The sequence below is a fragment of the Apium graveolens genome, chromosome 4 (assembly GCF_009905375.1).
Source record: "Apium graveolens cultivar Ventura chromosome 4, ASM990537v1, whole genome shotgun sequence".
NCBI classification, from domain to species: domain Eukaryota; kingdom Viridiplantae; phylum Streptophyta; class Magnoliopsida; order Apiales; family Apiaceae; genus Apium; species Apium graveolens.
In genome coordinates this window covers 246,676,767-246,692,806 of record NC_133650.1, presented here as the reverse complement: position 1 = coordinate 246,692,806, position 16,040 = coordinate 246,676,767, and the positions used below count along the sequence as shown (strand labels likewise).

The 16,040-nt window shown below is 36.1% G+C and overlaps 5 protein-coding genes across 5 annotated transcripts; all 5 read left to right on the top strand.

Annotated features, from left to right (window-relative positions):
- The first annotated feature begins 2,224 nt into the window (after positions 1-2,224).
- Positions 2,225-4,558, top strand: LOC141720775 (pectinesterase-like). The gene is made up of 2 exons (XM_074523382.1): positions 2,225-3,101; positions 3,612-4,558. The coding sequence occupies exons 1-2, from the start codon at positions 2,249-2,251 to the stop codon at positions 4,301-4,303; spliced, it is 1,545 nt and encodes a 514-aa protein (XP_074379483.1). The 5' UTR covers positions 2,225-2,248; the 3' UTR covers positions 4,304-4,558.
- Positions 4,559-4,609: 51 nt separating this feature from the next.
- LOC141720776 (uncharacterized) lies at positions 4,610-6,413 on the top strand. The gene is made up of 8 exons (XM_074523383.1): positions 4,610-4,765; positions 5,000-5,054; positions 5,148-5,251; positions 5,376-5,468; positions 5,589-5,693; positions 5,800-5,997; positions 6,093-6,158; positions 6,276-6,413. The coding sequence occupies exons 3-8, from the start codon at positions 5,218-5,220 to the stop codon at positions 6,359-6,361; spliced, it is 582 nt and encodes a 193-aa protein (XP_074379484.1). The 5' UTR covers positions 4,610-4,765; positions 5,000-5,054; positions 5,148-5,217; the 3' UTR covers positions 6,362-6,413.
- A 341-nt stretch (positions 6,414-6,754) lies between these two features.
- LOC141720774 (uncharacterized) lies at positions 6,755-9,538 on the top strand. The gene is made up of 5 exons (XM_074523381.1): positions 6,755-7,176; positions 7,283-7,741; positions 7,827-8,079; positions 8,161-9,176; positions 9,291-9,538. Exons 1-5 carry the CDS (start codon positions 6,762-6,764, stop codon positions 9,536-9,538), a joined length of 2,391 nt encoding a protein of 796 aa, XP_074379482.1. The 5' UTR covers positions 6,755-6,761.
- A 111-nt stretch (positions 9,539-9,649) lies between these two features.
- On the top strand, positions 9,650-13,421 carry LOC141719485 (uncharacterized). Its single transcript, XM_074521867.1, has 4 exons — positions 9,650-10,865; positions 12,962-13,058; positions 13,154-13,259; positions 13,407-13,421. Exons 1-4 carry the CDS (start codon positions 9,650-9,652, stop codon positions 13,419-13,421), a joined length of 1,434 nt encoding a protein of 477 aa, XP_074377968.1.
- LOC141717087 (uncharacterized) lies at positions 12,328-14,967 on the top strand. The gene is made up of 10 exons (XM_074519197.1): positions 12,328-12,477; positions 12,576-12,855; positions 12,962-13,058; positions 13,154-13,275; positions 13,407-13,488; positions 13,643-13,760; positions 13,859-14,013; positions 14,172-14,292; positions 14,391-14,597; positions 14,681-14,967. Exons 5-10 carry the CDS (start codon positions 13,475-13,477, stop codon positions 14,888-14,890), a joined length of 825 nt encoding a protein of 274 aa, XP_074375298.1. The 5' UTR covers positions 12,328-12,477; positions 12,576-12,855; positions 12,962-13,058; positions 13,154-13,275; positions 13,407-13,474; the 3' UTR covers positions 14,891-14,967.
- The last annotated feature ends 1,073 nt before the right edge of the window (positions 14,968-16,040 follow it).

Below are 16,040 nucleotides of genomic sequence, written 5' to 3'. Positions count from 1 at the left end.
GATTTTAAATGCATCGTTAATATGTGACTTTATATGCATTTATGTGATTTTAAATGCATTTTATATGTGATTTTATATGTATTTTTATGTGATTTTAAATGCATCGTTAATATGTGATTTTATATGTATTTATGTGATTTTAAATGCATTTTTATATGTAATTTTATATGCATTTTTATTTGATTTTAAATGCATCGTTAATTGTTTTAAATGAATTTGTAGGAACGCTATGCCGCCATTCTCGAGCGCATGCCCGTGGAGGTCATACAAACGGGTGATCCGGATGAGCCGTGAGATTGGTGGATGGAAGCCTTGGAGGTCCCCCCAAGGTACAAGGCCGAAAAAGAATTATGTGATGGGGTTCCCCAATGCTCGGGCCACCGATCTCTTGCCTACACTTGCTACCCGGTACCGAGATTCAACACGGAATGAAGCCGACTCATCCTCACCCGCTCCGAGACAACGTGAAGCCATCCCCGACAATGTATATCTTGCCATCGTGAGGAATGTGCTTACGGAGATCCGTGCTAATCCAAATCAGTTTGCTCGCCAACTTTCCGATGCGGAGATAGCTACATTCGCACGTACCGCTCTCGAGGCCTCAGATCCATCCTCTGATCCTAGCCAAAGGTTGCAATGAAATAACCTTATCGGTGGCGAGATCGTACATATCGTGAGCTCCTTGATTGAAGATATCGTCCAAAAGACGGAAGCTCGTGTTGCGGAGGTATAATTTTTGACCTTCTTGTTTATTTATTTGTTTCATTCACATGTAAATTTTGTTTCTTCTTTTTAACTAGTTTAATTAAACTTGTGTATCTAGGAAAACAATCGGCGTGCTATGGAAGTCGATAAGGATTACACGTCCGAGGATGAGACCTCCGATGACGAGGACTTTGATGATGGCGGCGGTGATGGCGGTGGATCGTCCGATGTTGATTTGTCAGATTAGTTTACATTGATCGGTTTTAAGACTATTGTAATTTGATGGTTATGGGATGTAATATAATACGTTATGATGGTTTGATACTTTGTCGGTTATTTAGGATTGATTATAATGATGTAATGATACGGTTTAATCCTCCGGTTATCGGAGTTTGTGAATGTTTGCGTTGGATTTAATTACTATGGTTTAATTGTGAAATTTACTAGTTTTTGCGAATGATTTTGGGTAGTATAGTTTAATGATTATCATTGTTGTTTGGTTTGGTTGTTTGGTTGTGATTGGATTGGATTTGTGATTGGTTTGTGTATTGATTTGGTTTGGTATACAGGGACTACAGAAAAACCTGCAATTTTTTTTAAAATCAGACCTTAAAACCGACCGAAAATAGGCATAACCGACCACTTTTGACCATTACAAAACCCAGAAAACCGACCGTCTCCTTTAGAGGGTGGTCGGTTTTAGGACGGTCGGTTATGACATTTAAGTTAGCTTCTGAAATAAAACCGACCGATATGCACATTTTGACCACGGTCAGTTATGAGTTCCAGTCAACTTTTTAAAAATAGACATAATCGACCACCTACGATCGGTTATGACTCAGTGGCACATGTTGCCACGTGTACACAGTGACCCCACATTTGAATAAAATGCCCAGGCATTTAACCGACCACTATGTTGGTCGGTTATGAGGGTTAAACCCGACTAAAAGTCATAACCGACCAGGCTAAAACCGATCATGCCCTGTGGTCGGTTATGACTATTTTAACCGACCGTTTTGCCTCTTAACCGACCGTTTTTGACAGTCGGTTTTGTCCTGTTTTCTTGTAGTATTAATAAATTAATATTTTTTTTAAAGAATTTCAGGCTAAAACTTTGTATATGTAGAAGAATGTATATACATGTATCTACATGCTCACCTTAACTGGCTACGGAAAAAAAACATTTACATGCTCACCTTCACGTAGTCGACAATATGACAATATGATCCTAGCTTACCCAATTAGAAAAATAAGAATTATCCGTTAGTTTGAACATCAACACCACACATTAAGATAGTACGCTATCAACATATATACAGTATTAGAATCTTCATACCTAGTTTCTCCCCATGAATAAGTGGCCCTATGTTTTGTAACACATCAACTTAACAACTTTGACATTCCTGTAAATCCTATATCAGTACTATTCTATTCAATAAAATTATACGTTGCAGCCTATCTGTCACCAACTCTTCCTTGGATTCATTCAGCTATTTATAGGGCCACTTTCATCACTATCAATTCCATCCCAATTACAAAATTAATGATGAAGCTTCTCATTTTATTTATTTCTCTTCTTTCGATCCTCTCACTAGCCGCATCCAGTAATCTAAACTGGTGGTGCAACCAAACCCCCAACCCCAAACAATGCAACTACTTCATGAGCCATAACCGCCACCGCAACTTTGAACCTAAGAATAGGTCCGAGTTCCGAAAAATGGCAGTCCAATCAGCCCTTGATAGAGCTCTTAAGGCAGAGACTCGAACCAAGGAGCTTGGCTCCAGGTGCCGCACTGACAATGAAAAGGCTGCATGGGCTGATTGCTTAAAGCTATATGAAGGCACCATATTTCAACTCAACCAAACACTTTCCAACAAGTATGGTACTGAATTTGATAAGCAAACTTGGCTCAGCACTGCCTTAACAAACTTCGAGACTTGTCGAGCCGGTTTTGTTGAGCTCGGTGTATCCAAATTCTCTGTTTTGCCTCTTGTGACATCCAACAATGTGTCAGAGCTAATTCGTAACACTCTGGCTCTCAAAAGTACTAATGATGCCACCGAGACGAAAACCTACAAAGATGGGATGCCAACATGGGTATCCCCACGTGACAGAAAGTTGTTGCAGTCTTCCACACCCGCGGTGAATCTCGTGGTGGCTCAAGACGGTTCAGGAAATTATAAAACCATCAAAGCAGCTCTTGATGCTGCTGCAAAGAGAAGTGGTACTTCTAGGTTTGTTATACGAATAAAAAGCGGTGTTTATAAGGAAAATTTGGAGATTGGGAACAAAATGAAAAATATAATGCTGCTTGGTGATAGCATGAGAACTACCATTATTACCGGTAGCCGAAGCGTAGGAGGAGGTTCTACTACCTTCAACTCTGCAACTGTTGGTAAGTATCCCTAGCTGCACGCCTGCACCTTTTTTTAAAGTTACCATTTTGTCAACTGTTTTACTACGCAAACTGATGTCTATTTATAATTTAACCCTATATAATCTACCAAACCACATCTATTTTGTCAACTTTTGTTTTGGATATGTTTAAGAAACCATATTATTGAATAATATCCAAGTATTTTACTAATAAGGCGTGGTAGTAAGAGAATTATTCAACTTTAACTTGTTTTTCCAAATGACCAAATCATATTTGATGCTGTCCTTACTAATTATTTTTCTTTTAATTAGTCAAATTGATATATAGTTAATTATACAGAATCATCACTTGCATAGTTTTTTTTTTAATTCTTACAGAAATCAGACACCTCCTCAAACAAATTTGATAAAGCAAAACTTTTTCCAACTTTCCTAGTTGGCAGATTATTCCATTAATATTTTAAAATACTAAACCAAAATTTAGAATATGAATTAAATGTAATCTAAAGTTTCTTATGCTGAATTGCAGCGGTAACTGGAGAAGGATTCATTGCTCGTGGAATCACATTCCGCAACACAGCTGGTCCACAGAACCACCAAGCAGTGGCACTCCGATCAGGCTCTGACCTTTCGGTATTCTACCGTTGTGGCTTCGATGGATATCAAGATACACTCTACGTTCACTCACAACGTCAATTTTACAAAGAATGTTACATCTACGGCACTGTGGATTTCATCTTCGGAAATGCTGCCGTAGTGTTGCAGAATTGCATGATCTACGCAAGAAAACCAATGAATAAGCAAAAAAATGTGGTGACAGCCCAAGGCCGAGATGACCCTAACCAAAACACAGGAATTGTAATCCACAACTCCCGAATCATGGCTTCCTCGGACTTGAAGCCGGTCCTAAGTTCATTTAAATCATTCTTGGGACGGCCATGGAAGAAATACTCTCGGACCGTATATATTAAGAATTATATTGAATCATTGGTGGATCCTGCTGGTTGGTTGGAGTGGGACGGAAACTTCGCTCTAGATACCTTGTATTATGGAGAGTATCAGAATTTCGGTCCAGGTTCTTCGACTAGCGGAAGAGTCAAGTGGCGTGGCTACCGTGTTATAACTAGTCTAACGGAAGCATCAAAGTTTAGTGTTGCCAATTTCATAGCTGGCAAATCATGGTTGCCTGCTACTAATGTGCCTTTTACGTCTGCTATTTGATCCATCATCTTGGCTAGGGGTAACTGCGGAACAACATCGCTACTTCTTAAAGTTGGTGTAGGTTTTGTGTACATCTTCGCCCGTTCAATTTGTTAATTACATGTATATCTGTCTTCATTTCTTTGATTTTTTGGCTGTAATTTACGTACCTGCATGCTAGCTTTTCTGTCAAATTATATGTATCCCCTAAATCATAAATCCTGTTGCTAGATAATTTTTCTAAATGACAAAACCTATCCCAGGAGTTCATACTTATTTACATTCCATGCCATTACTACCTCCATTTTACAAATGGTTAGTTTTGTTATATAACGAACTACCTCCATTTTGTCTTCTTTTCTGTTTGGTTTCTTTTTCCAATCTCTCCGCTGTCCTCCTGCAGTGTTTGTCTGGGAATGGAGGTGGAAACAAAACAGTCCTCCAAGTTTGACATGGGTCTTCATCCAATATTTTCCTATCAGAGTAAGTTGAAATTTGAATTTCAAATTCAATTCAGACAAACAATTCTTAGCTGTGTTTTAGTCCTCATCCTCATCCTTATTTTTCATACACTCACATCCTCATTTTCATCTTCACAAACAAATCTGCGAAATGAAAGAGGTTCATTTAAAGTTTTAATGATTCTATTCGAAACAGTGCTTTTACACTCAATTTTGTACTTAATGATTTCCTGATTTTTCAAATTTTCTGTTTCAGGCCAACTACAATCATTTGAAGTTAGATAATTTCTTTTCGTTTAAATCTGATTTTGGTAACGTTTTTGTTGAATTCATATTTTTGTAATTATTTTTAAGAAACTTACAGCTGATGGTGGTTTTGAATGTTCTTTTACAAAATTTGCAAGTCCAAATAAAAAGAGAAGAACAACGAAGGATGATTCAAACAAAGAAAACTCTCTGCACCCTTTTTCTGCTATGTCTAGATGCCAATCTCTATTTCCTTCAACGGGTATGTTTGTTTTCGTTAAATAGTTTTTGTTCTTCATTAGGGTTTGTGAAAATTTTTGGGTGTGAAGAATATTTGGTTAGTGTTATAATTTTTGCAAACTCTGATTTTTGTTTAAACTCTTTAGGTGTTACTGATGATGTTCTGCAAAGTAGCTCTCCAAACTCAACTTCTACCTGTAGAGAACCTTTCACAGACATATCAAACAACCTAAATCAAGGTCGGTATGGCTGCTGTTAATTGAAAGAACTCATTTGTTTTGTTTATGTAGAATTTTTAAGCATATTGTGCAGTCCCCCTTTGTGATTGTGTACTTTATGTAATGTTATTGTTGTTTTAGGTCGTAGCTCGAATAAGGCTTCCAATTTTCGAAGTAGATCAATCAATGAAAACAACATCACAACCCCATCCAGCCAAGGAGGACGACCTAAAGGTCCAGTTTTAGGTGAATAATTTGTTCCTTGAAATATATATTTATGTACCTTTCGATGTTGTTTTACCAGGCAGAATATGATAAATTTATAATATGATATGATTTGTTTACTTGAAAGGTACTGCTCAATCATGTATCACCTCCACTGTACCTACCGATAAGAAACAGAAAAAGATTAAACCGAGCAGAATAAAAGAGTCAGCTGCTGATTTATTTGGTAAAGATGCATTTAGTGCAGAGGTCTCAACTCATGAACAAGAGAATGCTGCTGAGATGTTTGAATTGTTGGATGACGTCGAATTGTGTTTCGAATCTGGTATGCTGGTTCTCCTTTCAAATTGTCCTCTTAAATTTCCATTTTTTAGATCCTTTTTAAACTTTGTTGATGCTACTCATTATGCTTTTTTATAGCTCTTGGAAGTGATAGTGATGAGGAAGAAGTTATATTCCCACATGAAGGTACTCATACAACAGAAGGTATGTGTTATAAAATGAGTACTTGATGTCCAAACTTGGTGTCCTTATCTGTGAATTTTTTAGATTTAGTAATGGTGACAAGTAATTTCATTCAGTGGGTGTTTGTCATCTCCTCAGGTTACTGCAGTTTGGGGGTTCCTTCTGAGAAATGTATGAAATGTGGAGCCATATGTGGAAAGAAGAGAGGGTCAATAAGAATCTGAAAAAGGGTGTGTATGAATTTTCTATATGTTGTGGGAAGGGCCAAATAAAATTACCAGCAACACCTCCAACACCCGAGTATATGATGCAGTTGTATAATGACCCCAAAAAAAGAAACAAGTTCCGACGTTTGATTAGGATCTACAATGCAATGTTTGCATTCTCTTTCATGGGAGGTAAAGTTGACCATTCTATTAACAATGGATCGTCCCCGTATGTTTATCGCCTAAATGGACAGAACCATCATGTCTTTGGTTCTCTTATACCAGATGATGGTGATGATCTAAAGTTTTGTCAATTGTACATCTATGATACGGAGCATGAGGTGGAAAACAGAATGCGTGGGTAAATGTTGTTGATGGTGAGACGGTAGACGCTGAAGTTGTCGAAGGTTTGTTAAGTATGTTGGATGACACAAATGAATTGGTCAAATACTTCCGCATGGCCCGTGATCGTTTCAAAGAACAACCAGTACAAGATTTGAAGATTGTGATGAAAGTTTGTAGGGCTGTAACTGGTTGGGAAAATTTCATAGGGCCGTCAAATGAAGTTGGTGCAATCATGGTTGGAGATTTAGAAGATACATGTGGTGAAAGGGATATAATAATTGAGAGCAAAATTGATGGCCTTGAACGTATATCTGACATACATCCCAAACTAATGGCCTTGCAATATCCTCTTCTTTTACCTAATGGAGAGGATGGTTATCATGATGACATCCCTTATGTTCAGACTAAAAACAATGGCGGTAAAAAGCAAAAAAGAGTGACAATGAAGGAGTTTTATGCCTACAAGTTACAAATCAGGCCTCATGAAGGTATTGCATCCTTCTCAATTGGTGTTAAAATACTCTTCTCTCTGTATTAGGAACATAATTTAAAAATAGATTGTTGCTGAATGAATTATGTTTCTTTTTCCAATAGGGAATACCCCTAGGCTTGGTGGCAGATTATTTCAACAATATATTGTTGATGCCTTCTCAGCCATTGAGCAAACGCGCTTATGGTGGTTCCGTACTCACCAGAAAGTTCTACGCAATGATCTTTACGATAATATTGCCAAAAGTATCAGAAGTGGGGAATCTGATACAACTAACGTTGGAAAAGGTTTCATACTTCCTGCCAGCTTTCTTGGGTCAAAAAGGTATATGCAACAAAATTTCCAAGACGCTCTTGCGGTGTGTCGGCATATTGGTCATCCCGACATTTTTCTTACAATGACCACAAATCCACTTTGGGATGAGATTTTGGAGATGATGAAACACAGTCCAGGTTGCTCTGCTCAGGACTCTCCTGATATAATTGCTCGCGTGTTCAAGATGAAACTTGAACAAATTGTAGAGGATATTAAGAAGAAAGCGTATTTTGGCGAGTGTGTTGGAAGTAGGCCATATTATATGCAAAATGAACTATTTATTTCACCTCATTTAAATATTGTTCTGAATATGTTTATTTCATATGTTTTCAGTTATGTATGTGGTGGAGTTTCAGAAACGTGGCCTTCCTCATGTGCATATGCTCATATGGTTGAGTCATGATTCAAAGAAGAAGCTTAATGCCAATGTAGATAAATTTGTTTCAGCTGAGATTCCTGATCTTATCAAGGATCCCATTGGCTATGCTGCAGTTTCTTCCTTTATAATTCACGGGCCCTGTGGCTTGGAGAACACAAGATCTCCATGCATGAAGAATATGAAATGCACCAAACACTTCCCCAAAAAGTAAGAAATGAACTTCCAACCGTATTATTTTGATCTTTTGCCCTTCTTAGTGAATATGTTCATAATTTGAGAAATGTACAGGTACTGTGCGCAAACTACATTTGACAGTTCCAGATTCCCTGTATACAAGCGTCGCAGAAGCAACATTACTGTGAAGAAGGGAAATGCTGAGCTCGACAACCAGTATGTTGTGCCCTACAACTGTGATCTCTTGGTAAAGTACCAGTATCACATGAATGTAGAAATCTGCTGTCATGCACGGAGTCTGAAGTATTTATTCAAATACTGCCTTAAAGGTCATGATAGGGCGACAATTGAATTATCTAAAAAGAACAATGAAGAGGACCCTGAACATAAATTACCTGTCGACGAGATTAAAGCTTATTTCGATGGTAGGTACATATGTGGTGCAGAGGCTGCTCATCGTATCTTTGGATTTGATATACACTATCGATCCATTTCCGTTCTTCGCCTATCATTTCATTTGCCTGGTAAGCGTAATTGTACATTTCGGGAGAACGAGGAGCTGCATAAAGTTTTGCAAAGGGAGAAATTCAAAAGAAGTCAACTGGAAGCATTTTTCAAACTCAATGTTGATGATCAGACTGCCAGGTGCTACACTTACGATGAAATTCCAAAGTATTATGTTTGGAAGGACACGGACAGTGTGTGGACTGTACGAAAAAGAGGAACACAGATTGGCAGACTACAATACACTCATCACAGTTCGGGTGAAATTTGGTACCTGCGTTTGTTATTGTCCAAGGTTCGCGGTCCAACTTCGTTTAATTTTCTAAAAACTGTTGATGGGGTGCTTTACAACACATTCAAAGAGGTATGCCTTAAACTTGGTTTTCTAGCCGAAGACAATGAATGGAATGAAGTGCTAAAAGAATGTTCAAAATGCGGTTTTCCTCCTCAAATTCGTGAGCTTTTTGTACATATTATGACGAATTGTCAAGTCACGGAACTTGGAAATTTATGGAACACACATTGGAAACATATGAGCGATGATATTATCATGAAGCAACGCAAGTTATCAGGCAATAGTGATCGTGTTTTCTCTGACCAGCACCTTCAGTTTTACATGTTGGCAGGTTAGAGAATTCTACCTTACCAATGTATTTACAAGTTTTACATGTTAACCACACCTATGTGATTATATTTTGTACAAGTTAATAGTTGTATAACTTTGCAATTATGTCATGTAGAAATTGATAAATTGTTGAGGTCTATCGGAAAGTCATTGAAGCAATTCAGCCAGATGCTGCAACCCCCATCCGAGTTTCTGCAATCTGGTTCAGATAATTTGATTATTGATGAACTCAGTTTCAATATTACTGAGATGGAGGAAGAATTTACTAAGTTGTACGAGCATTGCAATGACGAACAACTTGATGTGTACAATACAGTAATGAATGTTGTACAAAGTAATGCTGGTGGATTATTTTTTGTTTAAGGCAGTGGAGGATGCGGTAAGACGTATATTTGGAAGACTTTAATATATAAACTAAGATCCTTAGGTAAGATTGTTCTTCCTGTTGCATCATCGAGAATAGCTGTAACTCTAATGCCTGGCGGAAGAACTGCTCACTCACGCTTCAAAATACCAATTGTATTGGACGAAGAATCTTCATGTGGAATTGCTCAGAAGTCTGATATAGCAGAGTTGATAAAATGCACAAGTCTTATTATTTGGGACGAGGCACCAATGCAACACTGTCATGCATTTGAGTGTCTAGATCGTTCACTCAGAGATATTATGAAATCTGTCAGCCTTGAAAGAGGTCAAATGCCTTTTGGTGGTATAACAGTCCTACTAGGTGGAGATTTCAGGAAGATTTTACCAGTTATTACTTTGGGTTCACGTGGTGATATTGTTGTTGCATGTATTACAAGGTCAAGGTTATGGTCTAGAGCGAAGATTTTTATTCTCAAACAGAACATGAGGCTTAAGCAGGGTCAAGACGAAAGAGAGTGTGAACTTTTAAGAATTTTTGCTGAATGGTTATTAAAAATTGGTGATGGAAAGATTACAGCTGCAGGTGCTGATTTCCCAGATTTAGATGAGGACGATATTTTAATTCCATCTGATTTTTGTGATCCCGAGTCTCCAAATACTGTTGAAAACATGATTGAATGGACATATCCAGATTTTGCTAACAAGTACCAGTGCCCCCAATATTTGAGTGAGCGAGCTATTTTGACACCAAAAAATCATACTGTTGGTCACCTAAATACAGTTATTGTTGACACTATCCCTAGAGAGTCCTATACATATTTCAGTGTGGACAAGGATGAAGATTTTGGCGGTACTGCAACTGATCTTAACTTTGCTTTTCCGCCTGAATATCTCAATTCAATTAACATTCCAGGTCTACCTCTACATGAACTTAAACTTAAGGTTGGTGTTGCTGTAATGCTCATGAGGAACCTAAATCAGACACTGGGTCTTTGTAATGGGACGCGTATGATTGTGATGAAATGCCTGAAAAATTGTGTTCAGTGCGAAGTTATTTGTGGTGCATTTGTTGGTACCAGACATTTCATTCATAGAATGGAATTGTTCCCAACAGAAACCAAATTACCCTTCAAATTATTACGGAAGCAGATGCCTTTACAAATCTGCTACTCAATGACCATTAACAAAGCCCAGGGCCAGTCGCTGCAGAGAGTTGGTCTATTTTTGCCCAAATCAGTTTTTATACATGGACAATTCTATGTGGCTGTTAATATAGTAACATCTCCAAAAGGCTTGAGAATTTTTATAGATGGCGAGGATGGCTGTGCAACAAATTTAACTCAGAATATAGTCTACAGAGAGATTTTTTATAATTTGCCCTATATTTAGATTTCCTGGTAGCCAGATTTTTTGGGGATATAAGCATAATTGTTAGTACTGAAGTAGTTGTTTCACTACATTTTGTTAGTTATATGTTGGAGAACTTTATGGTGCTGCCCACGAATACATTTTTGGAATACATTTATGACATTAAAGCAAAGCGTGTTGAATTTTATGTTTTTTCTACGCAGATTTTAATATTTTCTCCTCCTTTTTTTGTCAGACGAATCAGATTACCAAAAAAAAAAATTGGCGTGATGAACAGAAGAGGGTCTTATATAATAGCACCATGAAGAAAGAGCTACATCCATACATCATAACATAAAAAAAACCCACAAATATGGAGTCATTGTATAATGTAGAATTAGCAGTTTCACATACATAAACTAAACCTACAGATATGGAGTCTCCATTCAGAGTGTAAGTCACAGAGTACCATAGATTAATACAATTTTTGGCATTCAGTCATAATTTCTGGAAATCCCTACACTGAAGATGACTAAACCTGCTTCCTTACTTGAAATGTCCTATCTCCGATATAATGAAACATTAGTTGCTGCCCAAGTAACAAGTTATTTTGTTTTGCAAAACCATCCCAACCTACTCCAAATCTGTAATTGTTGTTTCCACGTATTGCGTTTACTATCCATCATGTCCTTCACATCTGCAATTTTAAAATATTGTGAAATTTCTTTCAACTATTATTTCAGCGTAGTTCTTGGGCGAATTTATATAGCCACCTGGACGTTGTCACATTTAAAAAAAAATATTATGTACGAAATAGTGCGAACAAGTTGGCGGAAAATATACTATCATCTATAGTAATAGTGCAAAGCAAATGAATGATTTAGAAAGACAAATTATTTAAAGCCGAACGTCACCTTAGAAAAGTATAAGGTATGTGCAGCAGTTGTCAAGCGTAGAAGCAGCTATGTAGCTACTTTTCCATACAGCTACTGCAGCTGATAAGGACTAGACATCTTTTTTTGACATTCAAATGTACTAAAGAGGAATGTATTTTCTTTAAATTATGACCAGCAACAAAAACATAGCTGATATCTCCCCATTTTGGACTTCATATTGACCACACACAATGTGAAAAAGACCTTACTTATGAATAAGACACATGCCTTGGAAGTCTACTACTCTTAATTTCTAAATAACTTATTGAAGGTCCCCACTGTGACAACTATAATACTATATGTATACCTATGTATACAGATGTGTACCTATTTTCATCCATCATTGAAGTTTTTTGGCATAACAGATCTCAGCTCACAACAAACAAGTAAACAAACCACTATCTCATCATTTTCTTATGTATGCCTCATTTCTTAATTTTAAGTTATACTGATGCTTGCCTAATATTCGTGTGTTGTCTGTTTGGTTTTAGGTTTTATGTGAAGATATTGTTCAACAAATATGATAAGTTACATAAACTTCAACCAGAAAAGGCAGAGTGGTGCATACGTGTAAGAGCAATGACAGTCTGGAAAGGGATAAACTGCCAGACCCATCAATTTCGTGGATTAAATATTATCTTTATTGATGATTCGGTAAGATCTTTAACATAGAATACTTTTTACCTGTCATATTAATGTCATTTAACATTGTTACCAGTCCAACTGTAAATTTTTTGGTATGTTTACCGTAGAGTTGCCGAATTCATGCATTTGTTAGTGCCAAAATTTATGATTTGTTTGCTGAAGACCTACAAGAAGGAAAGATATACAGCCTTTCAAATTTTCATGTATGAATTTATGGTGGTGAAGAGATAAGTAGAGCTGTGCGTTTTGAGAAGCATATATACTTTTCAAACCATACCAAAGTTGTACCGGAGGAGGAGAATATTACTAACATACCACCCTTTGCTGTTGATTTATTTGACTTACATGGTCTGGACCCTTTTCTAAGTGACAATCGTTTCCTAATTGGTAAATTTATTTACTTTTTTTCCTTCATTCCAATTCCATATTTCCTACCAATGATAATCTCTCTGTTTGTGTATGTGTTATTTGGTTTAAAAATTAATCGAAGCAGATGTTGTTGGCGTAATACAAGACAGTAATGTAAACTTATACCACCACAAGGAGGACCCAACAAAATCACACATCAAATTTAAAATTACTGATGGGAGGTAATTCTTAGATTGTAATTTGTATGTTTGTTATGATGTTATCAACTATATTCATACTTTGTTAAAATATAACTTTGTTCACATACCCTGAATAGGCATGTTGTAAATGTCACGTTCTTCGATGATCTTGCTCTAGATTTGGAAAAGGCTCTGCTCAATGTAAAGGAAGAACAAATTGTGATCATTATTGCAAGTGCAAAAGTAAACTACCATGACGGTATTTTCTCATTTTGAACCTTTGAAGCTAATTTATAGATTTGTAGAGTGATTACTATCTCATTATCCATTTCTGTTGTACACTTTCTAAGTATTAGTTTGTGTACATTTTACAATGTGATGCATGTGCAGGATCGACATGTTTGAACAATTATCCTGCTACTAGATTCTATCTGAATACCAAACACTACAGTGTCAATATGCTTAAGGAAAGGTACAACAACACTACTAAAAATATTCATTCATTTTGGCTTTTATAAGATTTCATTTTTGCAATCTTAAAACTGAAAAGACCACTGCTTCAAGTTAATTATAAGAATGAAACACTCTTTTTCTTTGAATTAATTTTTGCTCATTTTGGTATGTAGAGTCCTTGAAAATTCATCGTTTATGAATATCAACACTGATATTGAAATAGAAGTTGAGGAAACACCAGAATTCAAAACTATTTCCAAAATCAAGAAACTTACAGAAAAATATGTGAAGGTGGAGTAAAGTATATTTACATACAATAGCTTACCATTTATTAAATATATTTTTAAATCCTACCAATGTCTTCTATTCAAATGTGGTTATATATGTAGAAACAAGTCAGATGCCAAGTTACTGTCAAGAAAGTTGACCAAAAGACTTCTTGGTATGACAATGTGTGTACCAACTGTCAGAAAGAAGTAGACATAGTTGAAGAAAGGTATAGATGTGATGCATGTAAACGGAATATCCCGTATCCAGATAAAAGGTATTTTACAATTACAATTTCCCAATTGTATACTTGCTGTTCGTATTTATATATATGTATATATATATATGTAATTAATGAGTCACCTTTTTAATTTAATTTATAGTTGGTATGGAAACACCTACTTTCCTTAAATTAACATACAACGTTCAATGTAGATTTAAACTTGCCACTGTTTGCAATGATGCATCTGGTGTGCTTGCAATTGTGTTTCCTTATGAAGAAGTACAACGAATTATTGGTAAAGATGTTTTCGACATTGAGTTTGATGATAATGAAGTATGTTCTAGAAATCTTTACATCATGTATAAATTTGGCTCTATAAATAATATACGCCAGGAGATGTATAGTAAGAGACATTTGTCATTTTTTCTTAGGTAGGAGATGGTATACCCTTCCCACCCTCTCTACTAGCTTTTGAGAAGAAGGAGTATCTCATCACTTTGAAGATAGAGGAAAAAAATATAAACAAATCATGCAACATCTACACTGCTACTGAAATCAATTATCCTCAAGAGATGCTTGGAAATCACTATCCATGTGAACAACTTACTACCAATAATCCTGTTGTTTCCATCGCTATAGTGAGTAACTTTAGTAATCAAATCACTATCTTCATTTTAAAATTAAGTTTACTTGCTTAATTTAATATTGTTTCATTTAATAGGCTATTGATGAATGTAGACATTCAAAATATAGTCCTCCTACTGGTAAGTCTACAACCAAAACAAGAGCAAGACCTCCCTCTGAACATGTTCCTTACGAAATGGATGAAAATCTCCTTATTGGCAAGTATAAAGTGGTCAAAACAGAAAAGGTAGTCACACATTACAAAATATATACAGTTTTGGTACCCTATCATTTGCAGAATTACTAATTGTTATTTTTCTCTTGCAAAAGTAAGGAACATTACGCTTGCTATCTTGAAGATTATGACCTATAAATGCTCAATGACCTCTCAAATTTAATAAACTCTCTAATGATGTAATATATTATTTTGTCTTGAAATGAACATTCAACGATCTCTGAAAAGAGTTGTTTGATGACCATTGATTGTTCAGTATCAATTAATCTGTACTTTCAAGTGAGAATGAAATTTTATTTAAACGTCTTCAGAAATTCAGTCTGTTATTTAACCATTTTAGTTTCTTTTGCAAAAAGTATATGAATCAATACTGAAAACTCAGCTTCCTCTTAAACCCTTCAACTACATCTACACCTACTACACTGAGGCAATTACTCTGTTATAAATTTACACTTCATACAAATAAATAAGATCAATGTTACTACCACTACAAATAGCATTGAGGTATCACATAAGTCTACATCATAAGACCCTTGATCTACACCCAATTTAATATGGCGAGCAAGAAGTTAGATTATTTCAAGCAGCTAAGGAAAGGTAAATATGATTGGAAGGTGCAAGCAAGGGTACTAAATTTATGGAGAGGTTTCAGCAAAAGTGGGGAAGCTTTCAAAGCATTCAATCTCCTACTCCTTGATAGTCAAGTACGTAAAATTTTATATGTATTGTAAATTTTGAATAACTTATTTCTTCAAATCTATAAACACTAATTTATATTTTGAAATATAGCGTGGCAGAATCCATGCATTTATCCCTGGAAGTGGTGCTGAATTACTGGAAAAAGAGGTAGAAGTAGGAAAAATCTATTACATAGCAAATTTCACTGTCAAAGACTATAAACCCGAAGACAAGTTCAGATGTATCAGGAAAGAAATTCAAATTGTTTTAGGTGAAGATACTGTCATGAAGCCAATGGATGAGGATCTGGTGAACATTGAACAAGCATGGTTTGATTTCTACGACCTTGGTGATCTTAAACCACTAGCAAATTAGCATACCTATCTAACTAGTATTTCTATGAATTCAAGTATTTATATTCATTATTGCTCTATCCTTTAAATAAAGTTTACTACAAATCCATTCGCATTTATTTAGATGTTATAGGGGTAATGGAAGATTACAACCCTATTGGAAGAGTGAAGAACAGGAACTGATAAATACA